This window comes from Garra rufa, chromosome 9 (genome assembly GCF_049309525.1).
Source record: "Garra rufa chromosome 9, GarRuf1.0, whole genome shotgun sequence".
Classification (NCBI taxonomy): domain Eukaryota; kingdom Metazoa; phylum Chordata; class Actinopteri; order Cypriniformes; family Cyprinidae; genus Garra; species Garra rufa.
The window spans coordinates 9,115,051-9,135,667 of NC_133369.1; the positions used below are offsets into that span (position 1 = coordinate 9,115,051).

The window sequence follows — 20,617 nt, forward strand, 5'->3', positions numbered from 1 at the left end:
ACAAAAAAATAAAGAAAAAAACAAAAACAAAGAAAGGACTTAATTTGTTTTTGATGCCACTCAAATTCACATTTATTTAGCAACCACCCCAGAGTCAAAAGGGAGAGTTTTTAAATGAAATCATTTTATTGTTTAATGCACTGCCTCACATGTACACTGGATTCCTTTGCGTTGTGCAATATGGGACAATTACTATGAGAATGTGATGGCGAATGGCTGGGACTAGATTTGCTGAGTAGTAATCTCAAGTCAAGAGTCAGAAACACTTCCACATCTGTCAACACAGCCGAGCGTGATCTGCGACTCTTCACCCGTCCTCATTCCTGTGTTCAGCACAGCATACAAAGGCAATAATACGACATACAAAAATAAAATCAAATAAAAGCAACCATTTGCCAGACGTCCTGCTCATACACAGATAAACACAATACATTAAATCACAAAGTTACACAGCAAAAAAGAAAAAAAAAAAATGGAGAAAGCCACGTTAGAAAGAACAAATCATCAAAAAGAAGTGTACACCCTAAACCCTGAATCCTTCGTGACCCTAGGAGTCGAGGGTAAACGCTAGACGGGATGATTTCTGTTCTGTGCTCGCCGCTGCGGTCAAACACAGACATCCATGTGGCAGTGCAAGACCAAAATAAAAAAGAATCCAAAAACATTGTTCTATATATTTCAATGTATGGGTTTGTTTTCGACGTATATGCACGTGAATGTTCGTTTCTCTCTCAAAACATATACACTCATTTCATCAGTATATATGCCTGGTTATGGCGCACCAGGGGCACTTTAAACGAGTTATTTCACCCCGTTGCTTCTTTTAACCCTCTTGTTGTTGGGGTCGAGGATGCGCTGTTGTAGTTTTAAGCCTCCGTTCCTCTGACTTCTCTTTTCTCCGAACACTTCCTGCACCCTCCTTCCTTCCAACTCTCCATCGTTTGAGTTTGTTTTTTCCTGGAGACGCAGATACAAACAGAGCAGTAAAGTGGGCGAGAGAGAGTGAGAGAGAAGAGAGAGAGAGAGAGAGAGAGAGAGAAGGGGAGTGAGTGTGCGATCGGCCAAACGCCGAGCCGACCCCCTGTGTCCCACGCCGTCTCTCAGCCCATCTCTTTCCACTGCCGGTAGAAGTCAGTGATGTTTTTCAGCTCCATGCCTGCTGCTGTCACCGCCTGGACAGCCACCTGCAGTGAGAGCAATGGACAAACAGAGTGTTAATGCAGCTGTTATAACACCAACCGTTCTTACAGAGAAACATCTGGATGATTTAAATTCTGCTGTTCTTTTTAACTTTAAACCACTGAAAAATTCAGATTTTAGAATAGAAAACCACTATTTTAAATTGTAATACCATTTAGCAATATTCCTGCATTTTTGATCACATAAATGCAATCTTTATGAGCATAAGAGACTTCTTTAAAATAAAATCTTACAATAGACCAAAATATATATTTAGAAATCTGAATATATAGTTATAAATTAGAATTTTTCAATGCAAATCAGAATATATAGTTATAATTCTAAATATATAGACGCAAATCAGCATATAGTTATAACTGAATCAATAAATGTAAATAAGAATATATAGTAATAAATCATAATATATAAATAAATCAGCATAGTTTTAATTCTGAATATATAAATGTAAATAAGAATATATAGTTATAATTCTGAATATATAGACGCAAATCAGCATATAGTTATAATTCTAAATATATAAATGTAAATAAGAATATATAGTTATAATTCTGAATATATATAGAAGAAAAATCAGAATATAGTTATAATTCTGAATATATAAATGTTATTCAGATTGTTTAGTTATAATTCTGAATATATAAATATAAATATAGTTATAATTCTGAATAGAAGTAAATCAAAATAGTTATAATTCTGAACATATAGAAGTAAATCAGAATATATAGTTATAATTCTGAATACATAAATGTAAACTAAAACAGGTATAATTCTGAATATATAAAAGTAATTCAAAATGTAAAGTTACAAATCTGAATATAGAAATGGAAATCAGAATATATCGTTATAGTTCTGAATATATATAAATGTAAATCAATATATATAGTTATAATTCTGAATATATAGAAGTAAACCAGAAAGTAAAGTTACAAATCTGAATATAGAAATGTAAATCTGAATAAAGAAATGTAAATCAGAATATACTGATATAATTCTGAATGTATAGAGGTAAATCAGAATATAGTTATAATTCTGAATATATAGAAGTAAATCAGAATGTAAAGCTACAAATCTGAATATAGAAATGTAAATCAGAATTTACTGTTATAATTCTGAATATATAGAGGTAAATCAGAATATAGTTATAATTCTGAATATATAAATGTAAACTAAAACAGTTATAATACTGAATATATAGAAGTAAATCAGAATACAGTTATAATTCTTAATATATAAAAGTAAATCAAAATGTAAAGTTACAAATCTGAATATAGAAATGGAAATCAGAATATATCGTTATAATTCTGAATATATAAATGTTATTCAGATTGTTTAGTTATAATTCTGAATATATAAATATAGTTATAATTCTGAATAGAAGAAAATCAAAATAGTTATAATTCTGAACATATAGAAGTAAATCAGAATATATAGTTATAATTCTGAATATATAAATGTAAACTAAAACAGTTATAATACTGAATATATAGAAGTAAATCAGAATACAGTTATAATTCTGAACATATAGAAGTAAATCAAAATGTAAAGTTACAAATCTGAATATAGAAATGGAAATCAGAATATATAGTTATAGTTCTGAATATATAAATGTAAATCAGAATATAGTTATAATTCTGAATATATAGAAGTAAATCAGAATGTAAAGTTACAAATCTGAATATAGAAATGTAAATCTGAATAAACAAATGTAAATCAGAATATACTGTTATAATTCTGAATATATAGAGGTAAATGAGAATATAGTTATAATTCTGAATATATAGAAGTAAATCAGAATGTAAAGTTACAAATCTGAATATAGAAATGTAAATCTAAATAAAGAAATGTAAATTAGAATATACTGATATAATTCTGAATATATAGAGGTAAATCAGAATATAGTTATAATTCTGAATATATAGAAGTAAATCAGAATGTAAAGTTACAAATCTGAATATAGAAATGGAAATCTGAATAAAGAAATGTAAATCAGAATATACTGTTATAATTCTGAATATATAGAGGTAAATCAGAATATAGTTATAATTCTGAATATATAGAAGTAAATCAGAATGTAAAAGTTACAAATGTGAATATAGAAATGTAAATCGGAATAAAGAAATGTGAATCAGAATATACTGATATAATTCTGAATATATAGAGGTAAATCAGAATATAGTTATAATTCTGAATATATAAGTAAATCAGAATGTAAAGTTACAAATCTGAATATAGAAATGGAAATCAGAATATATCGTTATAGTTCTGAATATATATAAATGTAAATCAGAATATATAGTTATAATTCTGAATATATAGAAGTAAACCAGAATGTAAAGTTACAAATCTGAATATAGAAATGTAAATCTGAATACAGAAATGTAAATCAGAATATACTGTTATAATTCTGAATATATAGAAGTAAACCAGAATGTAAAGTTACAAATCTGAATATAGAAATGTAAATCTGAATAAAGAAATGTAAATCAGAATATACTGTTATAATTCTGAATATATAGAGGTAAATCAGAATATAGTTATAATTCTGAATACATAGAAGTAAATCAGAATATAGATATAATTCTGATTTTGAATATATAATTGTTAATCAGAATATCTATAGTTATAATTATAAATATATACAAGTAAATCAGAATATTTGCTTATAATTCTGAACATATAAAAGTAAATCAGAATATATAGTTATAAATCAGAATATATAAATGAGAATATAATTATAATTCTGAATATATAAATGTAAATCTGAATGTATATAAACAAATCAGAATATATAATGATAATTTGGAATATATAAATACATCAATTCTGAATATATATATATATATATATATATATATATATATATATATATATATATATATATAAATACATATAAATACAAATCGGCATAGTTATCAGAGATATCTGACTATATGAATATAAATCCAAATAGGTATAAGTCTGAATATATAGACACAAATTGTAATTTAAAAATGTAAATCACGAATATATAGAAGTAAAAAAAAAATAATAATAATAATAATAATAATAAAAGTACAGATAAAAGCCAAACATATAAATGCAAATCATGAATATATTTATATTCAGATTTATTTCTATATATATTCACAGTTTACATTTATATATTCAGATTTTATATAATTATTTCCTGTTTGGTGCTTCATACATATATGCATTAAATATATACATAAAAAAAATCGCATGATACACAATTAAGACTGCATTTATTTGATCAAAAATGAAATCATGAATACAAACTTCAAAAGAGCATTTATTTGAAATAGAGATCTTTTGTAACAAATATCTTTGCTGTCACTTTTGATCAATTTAAAGTGAATTTCCAAAAAAAAAATAACATACCCTATACTATGTGATTAAGCTTTCACAAAACCACACACTATTATGACTCTGAAAAGCTTATTTACTGACCTTCATGGAAGCTGATCTTTCACTTAGCTCCTCCAATGAGTGTCCTGTAAGAATGGTCACCATGCCAGCGGTGTCTTCATCTCCACTGCTCTGAGATCCCGTCAGCTGGCGACAGCTGTCCACCATCTTATACAGGTGCCTGCCAACAGCAACAATCAGTGTTGAGACAGTGTCTGCAGAAAACCCTACAGGATTCACAACTCAAGTCAAAATCACTCTGCTTGGATGTGGCTTACCAGGCTTCAATGTCCTGTCGCTTTAATTTGTCCCTCTCAAAGCTTCTTCCCGACTCTTTCTGGCAGCGGATGTACCTGTTGCACAATAAGTGAGACATTAAAGCGTTGACTTTCTTAATAGTGCCGTCTCAGTCTTTTAACTTAAAACACATTGCCGAGCACAAGACGTACCTGTTCCCCTTCCGGAACTCCGTCTCAAGGAATCTGATTCCATCCCTCGCTCCAGAGTTCTCTTTCTTCAGCAAATCCAGACCATCAATCACTGCAAGAGAGCAGAAATTCATCTCAAGCAATTTGTACAAACACATATTGATTGACCATTCCTGGCGTGAGTTCTGTACAAAAAGCCCATTTGAGATTACTTTTCATTACATCTGAGGTGCCAGACTGCAGGAGTCTAGAATCCTAAATAATTCAAAGTGTAGCAATTAAAAAGAACTAGTGTAAACATTCTGTTAGCCAATCAAAAATATTGGCTAATTAAATCAGAAGGCTGTCATTCAGATGTCAAAAATTCAAAGCGCTCCTACTCCTTTTGACTGACAAATTTTCATTTCCATGACCTTCCCAGTTTCTAGACTGAATAAGGTTTATTAAAACCTTTTTTAGTCAAACTGACTTTGACTGACTCAAAATAACGATTTGCCCTTATATCAGGCAGCACTATGGTTTACAAGCATTTTTTTTACTTATTATTATTGCGTTTGTTGAATTTCTGCAGTATATATATATGACCTTATAGCTCCTAGTACTATTTATACCAATAACCTTATTGAAACTGAATATTCACCCAAATTATTCACCATAATTTATTTAGCAGAAAATGTAAATACACAACACATTTTTTCTGGAAATAATAAATAAATATAAATCATATATATAATATAATAATAATATTATATCATTTATTTATTTTATTAATTAATGAATTATTATTATTTTTATTCTTATAAAATCAATTATAATTACAAATGCTTTTGATTATTAGGATTTAATGAAACCATTAAAATGGAATCCAGAAAATTAATGGAAAACAGAATTTGGTAAAAATAAACCTGAATTTGAAAAAAAAAAAAAAAATTAAATATTTCATAGGGCTTTAAAATGTAAATTTTTGTTAAACTTTCAATAAATTGCTGTTAAATATTGTAAGCTTCATGTTTGTTTGTGTTAGTTAGTACATTATTTATAAAGGAATATTCAGCAAAAATTATTCACCAGAATTTATTTATCAGAAAATGTAACTACACAACACAGTATTTCTAGAAATAAATAAATAAAATTCATATTATAATATAATTTTATTTATTTATTTTTAATAAAAGCAATTATGATTAAAGATGCTTTTGATTATTATGATTTAATAAAATAATTAAAATGGAATCCAAAAAATGAATGGAAATTTGAATGGAATTTGGTAAAAAATAAACATGAATTTAAGAAAAAAAATAAAACATTTCATAGGACCTTAAAAATGTTCATTTTTGTAATACTTTCAATAAATTGCTTGTAAGTTTCTTGATTTAAATTAATTAGACATGCATTCTGATTATTAAATTTTTATTTAACCATTAAAACAGAATCTAGAAAAATTTAAATTGAAAAAAAAAAAAAAAAAAAAGAATCTAGAAAAATTTACACTGAAAAAAAAATACTGTTTTCATAGAGATATTTATTAGAGATGCACCGTTTGCAATTTTCTTGGCCGATTCCGATTTTTCAGTAAGTGTGACCTGCCGATTCCGATTTTTTTTTTTTTAAGAACTGTAATGAAAGCATAGGCCTATACAGAATATAATAAATAATTAAATTTATAAAATACATTTTTAAACATTACAGGATCTTCTTACAACAAAATAACTTTAACAACAAAATAAAGTGCTTTGTGCCTTCGAAAAAGGTATAAAATTACAGCATCTTCTCATATTAAAATAACTTTAACAAAATAAAGTGCTCTGAGCCTTGAAAACATTAGAAATAAAATATAAGTAACAAAGCAGGCATACAAAAATCTACTTTTCTTCAATGAATTTTATATGGATTTTTTTTTAAACATTAATTACAGGATCATCTCACAACAATAACTTTAATAACAAAAAGTGCAGTGTGTCTTCAAACAGGTAGAACAAACAATGCTAGTACTAAATGCTATTACTTGAGTATTAATGGCAAATGTTTCTTGATAAAGAGAAGCATTTCTGCCTTGTCACCAGTTAAACCAGCGGTACTACGCTTCGTAACATTCATTCACATATTTGCGCTACGCCACCGCATACAGCGTCTTCACACACAGATGAAACTTACTAGAGAAGTGTAACAAATGCATCTGCAAATAAATACAATTTAAATTCACGTTGCGCACGCTTTAATTACCTTCAAACGGAACATATACGCTTGCTTCGAACTATTAGTGTGTGAAGACGCTGTATGCGGTGGCGCAGCGCAAATATGTGAATGAATGAAAGTGTAGTAAATGTCAACTGATTTCCCCTGCTCAGGGCACTGGGCAGGGATCATGTCAATCGGAACACAGTTCATTCACGGAGCTTACTTCTAACAAGCGGGTTATCTGAATCACGTGTGTTAACTAACAGAGACATGCAAAATATGCAGAGCGGGGGCGTGATCTACCACATGTCCAGCCAAGCTAAACAAGCGTGTGGTTCGTGGTTGTTCCCTCACGTTGTATTTTGGCCTTATAAATGTTACAAACTGCGATCTTTGTATCATCTTCACTCACACCAAAGACATGTTTACACGCGACTGTGATTGCATGCGCGTGGCTGTGACGTAATTGCATGCGCATGCGCAATAAAGGAATCGGCAAGAGGAAAAATTGACCGGCCGGTCACCGATCCAGGCCGATCATGCGAAAAATCGGCCGATTCCGATCACTAGCCGATCAATCGGTGCATCTCTACTATTTATATAAAATAGTATTACATATAGCTATATATTAAAGTATTCATTAAGATTTTAAATTAGCTATTTTTTTTTCATCAGCATGTCAGCCTAAACAATAACTAGCAAAGATATTTTTGTATGTATATACTAATATACAATTTATTAATATTTTGGATTTGTTTATATTTATATATTTAGTTAGTATTTTAATTTGAGTAATTTTATTATGTGCTTTTGTAATTTTTATTAGTTTTTTATATTCCATAGGTTTATTTATATTTCCATTTTATAGCAATTTTAATACTTTAAACTGTTATATCAGCTTTAATAATGTAAAATCATTTTAACAATTTTAGGTAATAACAACTGATAATTAGGTGATCAGAAGTTTTTCAATACTTTACATTATTTAATAAGAATGAACAATACTTCTAAAGCATTTATCAATCTTAGTTAATTTCATGCTCGGTCATGTTAGTTAATACATTAACTAATATTAACTAATGCAACCTTATTGTAAAGTATTACAATTTTCACTAGAAATTAGAAATGAGATTTAATTCATTTCCACACTTTTTTCGGCTTGAAAAACACCATTTTGAATCCCCTGCCATTTCCAGATTTCCCACAACTGTGGAAACTCTCATTATGAGACGAGAGGAGTCACGCGGGCTGACCTGTGCGAGGGATGATGATGATGAAGCAGCCACTGGCAGCCAGCTGTCTGAGCAGCCCCAGGTGCTGGCAGAGAACTGCAGTATCTGGCACCAGATAAGGAGACATGGAGGACTGCGCTTTGGGCTGCTGCAGACTGCCCTCCAGCTGAGAGACCTCCAACTGCAGACAGAGGAAATGCTTCATTATTGCCATTGATTAAGCTCATTTGGATAAATGTTGTGAGCAAGATGTGCATTAATAAAAGCTAAAAATAAACCAAACAGCTGGTCTGACCTGTAGGCGCAGCTGGGCCATGTCTCTCATGAGCCGGTTTCTGCGCGCCTCCTCCTCCGCCTGTGGACGAGTCGAGGCAAGGACAATATAACCTCTGTGTAACCTCAAAACATGACTCAGATTTTACCCTCAGTAAACACAAGGTGTAAATACGCAGCAAAAAATATTTGTGCCCTTAATAAGGAAGTGAAAAACACAAGAGTAGTATACTGTAAACAGAGACAAACATAAAAAGGTCACAGGTGGTCTGTGCATACATTTTTTGCATTTTAATTTTTTTTAAGAATACCTTAAAGCGCCTTTAAAGAGATTAATGATTAAACCACCATATCTGTCATTTTTCAATTCTGGGAAGCGAACTACAAAAAGAGCACCTTGCAGTTTTTTCACACTTTTATTTCACTCCAAAGGGAATAATAGAAGAGAGAAAATAAAGAGACCAGGCTGAGAGACCAATATTAAATATAAAACACAAGTGTTTGTTCTCCTGTAAACTTTTAAGATGGCTTTGAAGATTACTTTTATTTGCATACTGTGCCCTAACTGTATGAACATTAACCAAGCTCCATGTTTTATGTTTCTTTTATACATTATCGTTAAAAGTCTGGGGTCAGTAAGATTTTTTTAATAAATAGATTACTTTTATTCATCGAAGATGGAATGAATTCATCAAAAGTGACAGTAAAGACTTTCACTCACATAGTTACACAAAGAACCTATTTCAAATTATTGCTGTTATGTTAAAATTTATATTCAAAAAATGCATCGTTTTCACAAAAATATTAAGCAGTACAACTGTAGTACTATGAATAGTTCACGTCCAGAATAAAAACGTCCTGATAATTTACTTACCCTCATGTCATCCAAAATGTTTATGTCTTTGTTTCTTAAGTCAAAAAGAAATGAAGTTTTTGAGGAAAATATTCAAGGATTTTTCTCTATATAGTGGACTTCAATGGGGGTCAATAGTTGAAGGTCCAAATTGCAGTTTCAATGCAGCTTCAAAGGGCTCGAGGAATAAGAGTCTTATCTAATGAAACAATCGGTCATTTTCTTAAAAAAAAATGCAAAATGATAAACTTTTTAACCACAAATGCTCGTTTTGCACTAGCTCAACTTCATGCATTAGGTAATCATGTTGGAAAGTTCACACTTGGTTAGTTCACTTTAAAAAGGTAGGGTATCTAATTTTCTCCTCCAACTTCAAAATGATCCGACATCGTTGTTTTACCTTTTTTTTGGAAAGGGCGTTTGACTTTCTTTGCACGTTAGCTTTGTAAACACGGTACTTCTGTCTACGTCACATGCAACCATTTTGACGTGACTACGTAATACGTGAAGTCGAGTTACAGCAAAATAAGCATTTGAGGTTAGAAAGAATCTGATTTTTTTAATTTTCTTAGAAAATGACTGATCGTTTCGCTAGATGAGACCCTTTTACCTTGGCTGTGATCGAGTGGAGCCCTTTGAAGCTGCATTGAACCTGCAACTTGGACCTTCAACTCGTTGGGAGCCACAGATGTTTACTATATGTAGAAAAATCCTGGAAAATTCTTACATTTTCAGGAGTAAATTATCAGGAAATTTTCATTTTGGAAGTGAACTAATCCTTTAAAACCACAAAAATAAATTACATTTTAAAATATATATTATATATAAAAAAGTTATTTTAAATCATAATACCATTTCAAAATATTACTGTTTTAATATACGGTTGGTAAACATCAGATACTATAATCAATAAAAAAAAAAACATAACCCCAGACCTTTAAATGATAGTGTATATAAAAGACATTATATATTGTTATACACATACAAGACACTCGACAACAGAGGCGGACACTGTCAAACAGAAATGTTTGGAAAACTTTTTAGTCATTATGTTTTATAGACCATTATGTCTGTTATGACTAAAGCAGGATCAAGAATGTGTCTCACGATGGACTCATAACTACTGCTGCTATCAAACATTTTATAGTCCCTCTACGTGTTCTGAATTCATTTTTGAATTTGCCTTTTTTTGCATTCAAAACACTGATTTTTGGGCTGCATGATTCATGTGTATGAACTCCCATACTTCCACTGACCTCACCTATATGCCAACAGATGGTTTCACACCAGATCATGTCGTTCCAAACCCGTAAAATCTTCATTCATCTTCAAAACACAAGTTAAAATATTTTTGATGAAATCTGAGAGCTTTCTGACTGTGCATAGACAGCAATGCAACAAACAGGTTCAAGACCCAGAAAGGTAACAAGGACATCAGTGGTTCAATTGTAATGTTATGAAGCTATGAGAATACTTTTTCCACCCAAAGTAAAAAAAAAAGACTTTATTCAACAATTTCATCTTTTCTTCATGCTCACGAGAGTACCACGCTGCATATGTGTGACTATTTCAATGATGTCCTTACTACCTTTTAGGGCCTTGAATATGGTAGTTGCGTTGCTGTCTATGCAGGGTCAGAAAGGATTTCATCAAAAATATTTTAATTTGTGTTCTGAAGATGAATGAAGGTCTTACAGGTTTGGAACAACATGAGGGTGAGTAACTAATGACAGAAGTTTTATTTTTGGGTGAACTATCCCTTTAAGATGTTGGTTAAATGTAGGGCTGCCCCCAATAGTCGACTAACCATCAACAAGAAGAGGCTTGGTCGAGAAAAATTTTATTAGCCGCAGAAAAAAAATCCACAGGAAGTGGCGAAGTCACACAGGACATCCAAACGCTCACCTATCATTCATCAACCTCAAATATGGGATTTCATCTGAAAGATAAATGTAGTAGCAACTTTACATGGCTGCTCAGTCTAATGTTAACCTTGAGAAATGTGCGCTATTCAAGTATCTGTGCGAGTGTGGAAGATAAATAATAACGTGCTTACTGTACGACAGATGGAGACACCCCTGCGGTCACATGCTCTTAAAGCAAACGTTACAGCAAAAATGCAAATTTGAAATTTATCTGCTTACCCCCAGGGCATCCAAGATGTAGGTGACATTGATTTTTAACTCAAACCGTTGCAGTTTGTCTGTCATATAATGTATTTAGACTTCAATGTTTAGTCACAAGCCGCAGGGTTTAATTTGGTTTTGTCTGTGTATGTTTTTGTGACTCTCAAAGCCGTGGGTCCCATTGACTGTCATTATATGACTGACAAAACTGCAACAGTTTGAGTTAAAAAAATCTTCATTTGTGTTCTACTGAAGAAAGTCACCTACATCTTGAATGCCCTGGGGGTAAGCAGATAAACATCAAATTTTCATTTTTAGGTGAACTATCCCTTTAAAATACTGTCATTTTGGTCATACAGATAAAAGTAATACATCTTTCGTTTCACACAAGTCTCTATTTGTGTGCACTCACAATAACAACGAAACGTTACGCATTTGTCAAATAATGAAAACAAACAGGATACGCATTCTGCCGTCTCACTCTCTGTGAACTTCAGCGCGAAACTATGAAACTCTGTGTACTTGCCTTACAGACATGAAAAAAAAAAATCTATTTATAGAGTGAAATGTCTACTTTTAAGTATACCAACTTAAATAGAAAACAAATATTCTAAGATTATATAATCCGTATGAAACAAGCATACAGGCACATCCACTAGCCTACTGTGGAGATGACGCGAGTCAGTGTTGCCGACTTCATCTCTTAAGCAGAAAACAAAGTAAGTGCTAGTTTATCAATAAATTATAAAAACGTTAATGCAATCTCCTTGCTGTTTTTCCCTGAAACATTCATAATTATTAAACCTGCCGGTGCACTGTGGCAAACTTTTTTTTTGCATGCACTTGAGCGGTTATCGGGCTATAAAGATTCGTTATTATGATTCATATGGTTTATTAATAAATGTGCGACTAATAGTCAATTAATGCTTAAAATGAATGACTACTAGTCGACCAGAAAAATCTTTAGTCTAGGGCAGCCTTTGTTGAGTTAATAAAGTAGTTAATTTTCTTGTTTTGCTGTTTACACACAAGCACCAAGATCTAATCTATCTTTTAGACAGACAAAAACCAATGGAAAATTCATGCAGGACTCTCAAACTCGGAGCTTATTTAACAGCAGGGACACAAAGTTCATGCTGATTGCAGTGGTCGTGCTGTAGTGGCATCTTGTGAGAGACCTGCGCCTTTCACTGCAGCCTTATTGCATGAGCTTGTCATGGACTGCCAGACATTCTTTTCATTCGCAGACCCTGAAGGTTTTAATGAAATTGTACCAGAAAGAGCCGCCTCTTCACCGGCACAGCAAGGTGGCACTTCAACCATCATTTGTTCTACGCCGTAAGGGCTGCATGGTTGCTTGGCAACATACGGCTCTCAAGCAAAAGCTCAAAATGTGCTGAGGTTTTATGAAAAAGCCTCGTTTTCTTAATCGCAGACACGTCTGTGTGGACCCTATCATTTAGATGCACTTTCCGTGACTATTTCTGCAAGTATTGAAGTGCCACAGCTACTGAAATCACAAATCAAACCAATGCATCTGAACACACAAAAGAGATCAGATGAGTTACTGTTTCAAGAGGAAAAAAAAGTTTCAATACAAAGCTGTCATTGTTCTACTAATAGTTTAGTTTTATACATGTCTTTCATTACTATTCAATCTCATGTCTTTTACCATGCGGAACTGGGCCTTGGCCTGCTGAACCAGGTTGTCCTGCTCTGATTGGCTGATGCTGGTGAAGATGCCCGCCTCCGGGTTGAAGTGCAACACGTTGCCTTGGAGATTTGTGAGGAAGTGACCAAAGCTGCGAATGCAGCACACGCGCACCACACACTGGACAGAATGGAGAAAGAGAGACATAAAGGAGGAACATGAGAGAATGCAAAACGCACTGAATGTCAATCATACTTATGTAATGTAACGACATCCTCTGCATTGCAATTAGGAACCAAGTACTTGATTTTCATTAAACAAACATTATTGTGATTTTTTTACATGTACACTACCGCTGAAAATGTTGGAGTCTGTTAGACTTATGCACACTGAGACTGCAAATCATATTAAGATTTAAAAGAAGTGTTTTCTGCTTTCATATATTTAATAATGTAATTTATTTCTGTGATGCAAAGCTGAATTTTTAGCATCATTTCAGTCTTCAGTGTCACATGATCCCTCAGAAATCATTCTAATTTGCTGATTTGATGCTTAAGAAACGTTTATTATTATTATTATTATTATCAATGTTGAAAATGGTTAAAAAAGGTTAAAAAAAAAATCTTACCAACCTTAAACTTTTGAAGGGTTGAGTATATTAAAACTATTTTTAAGTACCACTCATAGGGCCCTATGAAATTAATATTATTTTTCCCAAATTTTGTTTTCATTTTTCTAAAATTCAGTTTTAATGGTTCAATTAAAACAATATTAATTAAAAAGCATGAAATCATTTTAAAAAAGCACAATTTAACAGCAATTTATAAATAAATTAACAAAAATGTAATTTTTAAGGGCTGATGAAATAAGTAAAAAATTCATTTTTTTTTTCCCAAGACTTTTCTGGATTCCATTTAATGGTTATTAAATTTTTAATGAATTGATTTTATTGATTTTTTTTCATATATTTCATTTACTTTTCAGAAATCCTGTGTTGTGTATTTACATTCTGCTGGTAAATAAATATTTTAAATAAATGTAAAATATAAATGACATCTATAAATAAACAATTATTTCTGGTAAATATACCTTAAACAATAATGTTTTAATAACAATTGTATTAGCAGCAGTAGTAATACTACTATCTTTACATTAAGTAATATATTTCTGTCAGCTTCAAGTTAAACTAAACTTTTATTTTGATTAGTTGCTGTGAAGACCTTAAAGAGTAGGTCATATGGTATTTCAAAGTGCCCTAATATTGTGTTGAAGTCCCCTACAAGAGGTTTAAATGCATCTAAGATTAGAAAACATTTTAATTTTCTCAGAATATACATTTATTATTAGAATCATTTTGCAATGATTTCAAAACGATCCGTTCAAAGCAATTCTGAGCTCAAGGTCTGTTAACTCCTTCCTTTCAATAAGCCTACTCTGCTCTGATTGGTCAGCTATCCAAGCCTGTTGTGATTGGTCTTTCCATATACAATGCAAGCGAATCATGAAGTTAACTGTAAACACTTAAAACAATAATGGTGCATACGTTAGCACTCAGCTGATGAAACAATACAGTTTGTAAACCAAAATATGTCTACATTCTTTATTATTAAACTAAATAATTAGAAAAATGTCAGTCTACTTTAATTGACACAATCTTAGGAAACAGTGAGTTTACAGAGAATTATCAGATCTATTTCAGTAATATTGTGGTTTACCTGAAAATCCAGAGCTGCACTCGAACGGATTGGAGCATTATATTATTGTTTTATGTAAAGGTGTACGCTTTGTCAATGGTAGTTCTCGCTAACTAAAGTACTCCTCTCTGTACCAAATCATAACAGACTTAGCCAGCTGACCAATCAGAGCAGAGTGGGCTTATGGAAGAGAGTGGTTTACAGACCTTAAGCTCAGAACTGCTTCGAACGTATCGTTCCTAAATCATTGACAAATTACTCTAATATTAAATACATATTCTGAGGACTCTTAGGACATTTAAAATAAACATATGACCTGCTCTTTAAAATACATAAATCAGTTGTTTAAATCAATTGTTGAATTGTTAAGTTGTCTTTAAAGACAAATAGTGATATTCCAGTTACCTCATCCAGAGGGGTAAGAGGGGGTCTCCAGCTAGTGAAGTCTAGGCGTCGATGGGCTACGCTGAGGGCAGGAAGGTGGCGGAGGGCCAGATCCTCTGGCAAGAGCAGCGTCTGGACCAAAGCAGGCTGCTCACACTCATTCAGCAGTTCTGTGACATCCTTATTCAGACCTAAATCTGCAACGGAAACAGAGAACAAGGTATTATTTAAAAAAGCTATTTTAATCCATTAGTAAACCAGTTTTTATAAACCAATTCTCTCACCTGTTTCTAACATCTTGCTGCCCTCAGGAAGCAAATTAAGCAGCACTGAGAGTCTGTTCCACAAGCTCTGAGAACTCTGTTATGGGTAGATAGCAAAGACCAAGATGTATACAGAACAGTACCAGAGCAAATAACTGATTATGATGTTTACTTAAATGCACATTATTCACATGTACCTGAGCACACATGAGGATGATATCAGTGTTCGTCCTCAGCCAATCCAAGAAGACCTTCACCACCTGGATGAGACCCTGATTGGTCAGAATCTCCAGCCGCTCAGAAAGAGTTTTCTCACTGTGAAACGAATGGTCGCTGTGTTCACTGCCCTCAGAATCAGAGTCAGGATCTGCGTATGACAAATCAAATATTCTCAGCTTTAAGAATGGACTAAATATACACTTTCTGAAGAATTAATAGTGCTTAAAGACAAATGTAACAGCATACTGTTAAGGTTTTAGGTTAATCAGGCTAGGAAATGTTACATCAGAGTTTTAAACTTTGTGGTAACATCAAAGTTTGTTTTTTTTGTTTAATTTACACTACCAGTCAAATTTTTTGAAGAGTAATATTTGCAATGCTTTTTAAGTCTCTTCTGCTCACCAAGCCTTGCATTTATTTCATCCAAAGTACAGTAAAAACAGTACAATTTTTAAATAATTTTACTATTTAAAACAATTTACTATTTTTTTTCTATTTAATATATATATAAAAAAAATTATTCCTGTAATTTTAAACCTGAATTTTTAGCATCATTACTCCATGCTCATGATCCATCAGAATTTTTTCTAATATTTTGATTTGCTGCTCAAAAAACATTTATTATTATTATGATGTTGAAAACATCTGAGAAATAGTTTTCAGGTTACTTTGATGAATAGAAAGTTAAGAAGAACAGGATTTATTTGAAATAGAAATCTTTTGTAACATCGTAAATGTCTTTATAATCACTTTTGATCAATTTAAAGCATCCTTGGTAAATAAAAGTATTAATTTCTATACCCCCTTTAGATAAATGCTGATCTTTGGATCTTTCTATTCAACAAAGAGTCCTGAAAAAAAATGTACTCAATGGTTTTAAATACTGATAATAATACTAATAAAAATGTTTCTTGAACATTAAATTCATATATTAGAATAATTTCTGAAGGATCATGTAACACTGAAGGCTGGAGTAATGGTGCAAAAAATTCAGCTTTGATCACAGGAATAAATTATTACATTTTAAAATATATTAAAATAGAAAACAGTTCTTTTAAATCGTAAAAATATTTGTAAATTTACTGTTTTTGCTGTACTTCAGGCCAAATAAATGCAGGCTTGGTGAGCAGAAGAGGCTACTTTAAAAAACATTAAAAATCTTGCTGTTCAAAGACTTTTGACTGGTAGTGCATAATTAAGCAAGGATGCATTAAATGAAACAAAAGTGGCAGTAAATACACTTATAAAGTTACAATTGACTTCTACTTCAAAGAAATAAATGTTCTTATAAACATTCTATCAATCAAAGTATATAAAATTAATCCTAATAATATGAAATTTCTTATGCACAAAATCAGCATATTAGTATGATTTCAGAAGGATCGTGTGACACTGAAGACAGGAGCAATGATGCTGAAAAATCAGCTTTGCATCACAGAAATAAATTATATTTTAAAAAGAAAACAGTTATTTTAAATTGTAATATTATTTCACAATTGTACTGTTTTAACTGTATTTTTAACCAAATAAACTTTTAAATAAAAAGCATGTACAAATAAAATCTAAATTATTAGCATAAAACTCATAATCACTTATTTGTAAGCAATGTACCATTGTCATTGGTTCCATTAGCAATCTCTGGATTCATGTTTTTAGGTACTTCTCCAGAAGGAGGTGTGGCTTCTTGGACTGGGGCGGGGTTTGAGTCTGGGGTGGGGTTAGTGGCAGCTGCAGGGCGGAGCAGTACATTGCTAAAGGTGGGAGCAAGTCGAAAGCAGCGTTTGGCTTGAAAGAGCTGAGAGGACATGGCCTGCAGGTTACTGCTGATGCTGGCATCATTAGACACTAAGGGGCCGTTGGTTACTGGAGGTGTAGAGTTTTCTTCTCTAGATGGTTGTGGCTGCTCATCTTCCTCTTGTTGTTGTTGTTGCTGTTGCTGTGGTGCATTCTCAGCATCCTCAATGTCTTCGAGATCCGAACGTGATTCCTGACTGTTCATGTCGGAGTCTGTCTCGACGTCAAAAGCCGTGCCGCCCTCGTCCTCCTCCGAACCACTTTCCCAGCTGCCATCCTCTGCCAGCGGTCCTCTCCGGCCTTCCCTTCCTAAAGTGTTAATCTGGACTCTGGCGGCTCCCAGAACGTCGACTGGAACGACGCCTTCCTCATCCTCTTCTTCGTCACTCTCGAATCCCTCGCTCAGGTCGCTTTCGTCCTCCTTGTGAGCGCAGCGTCTGCGGCGAAGCATGGAGAGCCGTGAAAACTTCCGCTTCTGTTTTTGCTTCTCCTCAGCTGATCTTTTCTTCTCCAGGCTTTTCTTTGTGCCCGCTGTCCTTCCGTTTCCCTTAGGCTTGTCTACCACATTCTCCTTCTCCTCGTCCTCCTCTTCATCATCCTCCTCTAGGGAGCCGTTCTGCAAGGTTCTATCATCTGAGAGAGCAGCACTACCGTGATCTCTGGCATCAGCTTCGTCTATGAATGAATGCATCACATTGGGAAAGTTAGTTTCAAGTGGAGAGTCACAGTTTTGGACAAAATGATGTAGAAGCAAAACAAAAGTGCCCATACCAGCGTTATCAGTGCGCAGGGGTGGGACGTCACTCTCTCCCTCCTCCAATTCTGCTTGCAGTCGGATGTTGACATGATTGACCAAATGGGAGAACAGAGCCAACGTGAAAGCGATGGAGGCACTGTATTGCTTTGAAGCTAGAATTGAATTACAGTTGCACAGATGAGTTAGTACTTCATTTGTGAGGAAATTAAAACAAGAAGTGTGGTTTGAATGCTTTCATTGTTCCCTAAACAGCTATTAAATCAACAGATATTTAAAAAAGGAGGATGTGACGTGTGGCCAAGTATGGTGACCCATCTATATTTGATAGATCTTTTAAATATCCTGACTTTTCCCAGAGGGTAAATCAATTTTAAAATACCCTGATATTTTCAGGTTTTGCATAGCATAGCATATTTATAATAATTTATCAATTTTGTCTTAAAAAGTCAACGTACAAAATAATAATAAAAAAACTAAACTATAATAACAATATCAATAACAAAAAGGCAAAAGAGTCTTTCCACAAAAAAATCTAAAATAATTTCAGGATAAACCTTTTAAAAACATTTCCATAAATATATATTTTTTGAATAAAAACTTTATCTAACATCATTTAAAATTTAACATTCTATTAAAATGTGTTTTATACTTAAAAGATTTTTATATAAAGCACAAAATAATTTTTGATATATATTTTTAATAGATTTTTTTTTAAATATCCAGACTTTTCCCAGAATGAAAAATCAATTGTAAAATACCCTGATAATTCCAGGGTTTTCATAGCATAGCATATTTATAATTTAACAATTTTGTCTTGAAAAGTCAACATACAAAATAAAAAAATAAAATAAATAAAAATAATATCAATAACAATAGAGCCTTTTAACTTATATATATATATATATATATATATACACACACATTTATATTTATGTATAAACAAAGAGATAGAAAGAGAGTTATCTAAAGCAATTAAAACAGTTTTCATTCATTGAAATAAAGCTGAAATAAAATATAAAATATTAGGTGAAACACTTAAAAATCTGAAAATGTACTAAAATGGTTGAAACCGAAATATATAAAAATGAAAAGTTAAATAGTAATTTAAAAAAACCTAACTAATAAAAATGAAAAAGCACATAAAACTAAAAATTAAAAATGTTATGCAAATTCTTAAGTAATATAAAAGCATATAAATAATACTAAAACAACACTATCTACTATCTATAGCCAAATAATCAAGTACTAAAATTTTTGAAACTGAAATAAATAAAAATGTTTAGTTAAATAGCAAGTTAAATAGCAATATCAAAAAAAAACCTAATAAAAATGAAAAAAGCACATAAAACAAAATATTTAAAATGTTTAAAATATTTTTAAATATCTATAGCCAAACCAAAATTTATTCAGACACCTGGTATAATTTTTGCTAGTGGGTTTGACACTTTAACCTGACCATGTTTTGTTACATACCTTTTTATCAAAGTTATCCAACATTATCAAGATGAAATTGTTCTGAGACAGTTTAACTCTTGAGTTCTTGTTATATTTTATTACCATTTTCTAAACTATAGTGAATAAACTGATAATGTGAGAAATGTTGATGGTGTCTGAATATACAGGGGTTGGACAAAAAAACTGAAACACCTGGTTTTAGACCACAGTTAGTATGGTGTTGGGCCTCCTTTTTTTGGCCAATAGAGCATTTCGTCTTTGGAATTGTCATATACAAGTCCTGCACAGTTGCCAAAGGCATTTTGAGCCATTCTCCTCTTGCAGATCAGGGGTCAGGTCACTACATGATACTGGTGTAGGAAAATGTTATCTGACTCGCTCCTCCAAAACACCCCAAAGTGGCACAATAATATTCAGATCTGGTGACTATGCATGCCATGGGAGATGTCCAACTTCACTTTTCTTGTTCATAAGACCACTCTGTGGGGTTGGACAATGAAACTGAAACACTGGCCAATATAATGTTGGAGGTTTCATGGCTATATTTTTGCAGCCTGGTGGCCAATCTTCACTGACTGCACATTTCACCAGTAAGAACAGGTGTGAACGTTGACTATGTGCACCCAATGGTTCAGACATTGTACTCTGAAGGTGGTACCATGTATCAGGATGATAATGCACCAGTACACACAGCAAGACAGGTGA

The 20,617-nt window shown here is 32.3% G+C and overlaps 1 protein-coding gene across 1 annotated transcript in view; it reads right to left on the reverse strand.

Moving 5' to 3' along the window:
* Positions 1-102: 102 nt before the first annotated feature.
* The window catches only part of smg5 (SMG5 nonsense mediated mRNA decay factor), a 25,161-nt gene continuing 4,646 nt past the window's right edge, over positions 103-20,617 (reverse strand). Inside the window, exons 2-13 of the mRNA XM_073847017.1 lie at positions 18,472-18,609; positions 17,518-18,375; positions 15,885-16,054; positions 15,709-15,784; positions 15,446-15,621; positions 13,368-13,526; positions 8,739-8,798; positions 8,465-8,624; positions 5,055-5,145; positions 4,884-4,958; positions 4,648-4,786; positions 103-1,184 (exon numbers count right to left, since the gene is read on the reverse strand). Of these exons, the coding sequence (XP_073703118.1) occupies positions 1,101-1,184; positions 4,648-4,786; positions 4,884-4,958; positions 5,055-5,145; positions 8,465-8,624; positions 8,739-8,798; positions 13,368-13,526; positions 15,446-15,621; positions 15,709-15,784; positions 15,885-16,054; positions 17,518-18,375; positions 18,472-18,609 (2,186 nt within the window). The 3' untranslated portion in view covers positions 103-1,100. The remainder of the gene's footprint in view (positions 1,185-4,647; positions 4,787-4,883; positions 4,959-5,054; positions 5,146-8,464; positions 8,625-8,738; positions 8,799-13,367; positions 13,527-15,445; positions 15,622-15,708; positions 15,785-15,884; positions 16,055-17,517; positions 18,376-18,471; positions 18,610-20,617) is intronic.